Here is a 1,860-nt window from a genome sequence, read left to right as displayed (position 1 = left end):
CCTTGGCCGTATACTCCGTTGTCGCCGAAGAAGGAGTAAGAGCCAAAAAACACGCTTACGTCGCCGCTGCCCCAGCTCGTGAGTATACTTACAATATAAATTATAAGACGATAACGTACGTTTCCTTTTAAGTAGGTACTTATACACTTATATAGTCTTGAATTACGTACAGGCAAAGTAGGCACGCATCTAGCCGAAGATAGGGCAAGATAATCGGGGCAGTTATTTATTTTTGGCTATTCGTAGATAATGGTAATCGGAAATTAAAATGTCTTATACAAAACAAAAAAGCGAATCACTCATCAATAATTAATTTTGTATTCAGATATATAATATTTTATATAGGTTTATTATTATTTATGAAAAGTTACATAAACAGCATGGTACCTATATATTATATTTTATTCCAACGTTTAAATAGTACCAGTGGTATTGAATAACATTATTTTCACAATGTTAACTTGTCTTAAAAAATTAGCTGGATGATTAGTTCTTTTCCAAATATTATTATAGTAGGTAGGTACTTACGGTGACAGTAAATGGTGCTAGCTAATGTCACGGCAGTAACTGTTATCATGTAAATAATTCGATAGTAGCTGCCGTAGTAGTACCTATCACACTATCTAGCCGCGCTAGATAGTTGACCATTTACCATCACGGTAGTGCTACCACGACAGTACAACTGTCATTGTGTAAACGGGGCCTTAAGATTTTTTCTTTTTACCTAGTTAACTGGATAACATAAATTTTCATTTTTAAAACGTGTTAAAAATGCATGCGCTCCACAGGTCCACTATGACAGAAAAAAGATTGAACGCTTTAGAATTATGCCATTATTGACAATTGACGATGATGTTGAATACAATATTGGTTTAAATAAAATTATAAATTACTTTAGTCCTCAAAAACTAACCAAATAAAATACTCGAGTTTGTTAACATTTATACTTAGGTAATCACAAAAAGTTTTATTTTGTGTTGGGTCTTGGGTTCTGTAAGCAAAATAATAATAAGGTTGAAAACCTTATTAGAATGCAAATACGCAATATTAAAAAAAATGTGCCTAGGGCCTTAAGCTCATGCTTAATCCAGCTCTGTACCTATATGAAATTTCGTCTAAATTTGAAATGGTTCCTAAGTAAATCCAACCTAGTGACATTAATCGATTTTTTTTTCCACAGCGGTTTTGGCTTACTCTGCCTCAGCCCCAGGATCGTTCTCGTATGGATACTCTGATTACACCACCTACCCGGTAGCAGGAGCATACCACGCACCAGCCGCCTACCCGGCAGTGTACCCAGCAGCATACCCAGCAGCGTACCCAGTAACGGCTTATGCCACCCACGAAGACGACGGCCAATATTATCCCGGCAAATACGAAAAGGCTTCCATCCCAGCAGCGTACCCAGCAATAGCTTATGCCTCCCACGAAGACGACGGCCAATACTATCCCGGCAAATACGAAAAGGCTCCCATCCCAGCAGCATACCCAGCAACGGCTTATGCCGCCCACGAAGACGACGGTCAATACTTTCCAGGCAAATACGAAAAGGCCGCCATCCCAGCACCTTACGTGATCGGACACCCGAGCCACCAAGAAGACGACGGTCAATACTATCCCGGCAAATACGAAAAGGCCTCCGTTCCAGCAACAGCTTATGCCGCCCATGAAGACGACGGTCAATACTATCCCGGCAAATACGAAAAGCCTGAATCCCACTACTGAACACTCACACAACAATGATTCTCATCCTTCCGTAGTCTTTTCATTTGACTTTCAACAATAAAAACGTGATCTTAATTTTTCAACAGTTGACTTTGTAGTTATTTTTTCTCTCTCTCCAGGTTTTACGTACATATT

At 39.2% G+C, this 1,860-nt stretch overlaps 1 protein-coding gene across 1 annotated transcript; it reads left to right on the top strand.

Moving 5' to 3' along the window:
• Positions 1 to 2: 2 nt before the first annotated feature.
• On the top strand, positions 3 to 1,810 carry LOC100574328 (the record flags this gene model as incomplete). Its single annotated transcript, XM_008181798.1, has 2 exons — positions 3 to 78; positions 1,181 to 1,810. Coding segments are annotated over 2 exons (621 nt in total), but the record flags the coding sequence as incomplete, so codon positions are not given.
• Positions 1,811 to 1,860: the final 50 nt, after the last annotated feature.

Source organism: Acyrthosiphon pisum, chromosome X, assembly GCF_005508785.2.
Source record: "Acyrthosiphon pisum isolate AL4f chromosome X, pea_aphid_22Mar2018_4r6ur, whole genome shotgun sequence".
NCBI lineage: Eukaryota > Metazoa > Arthropoda > Insecta > Hemiptera > Aphididae > Acyrthosiphon > Acyrthosiphon pisum.
This window is presented reverse-complemented; position numbering and strand designations above follow the sequence as displayed.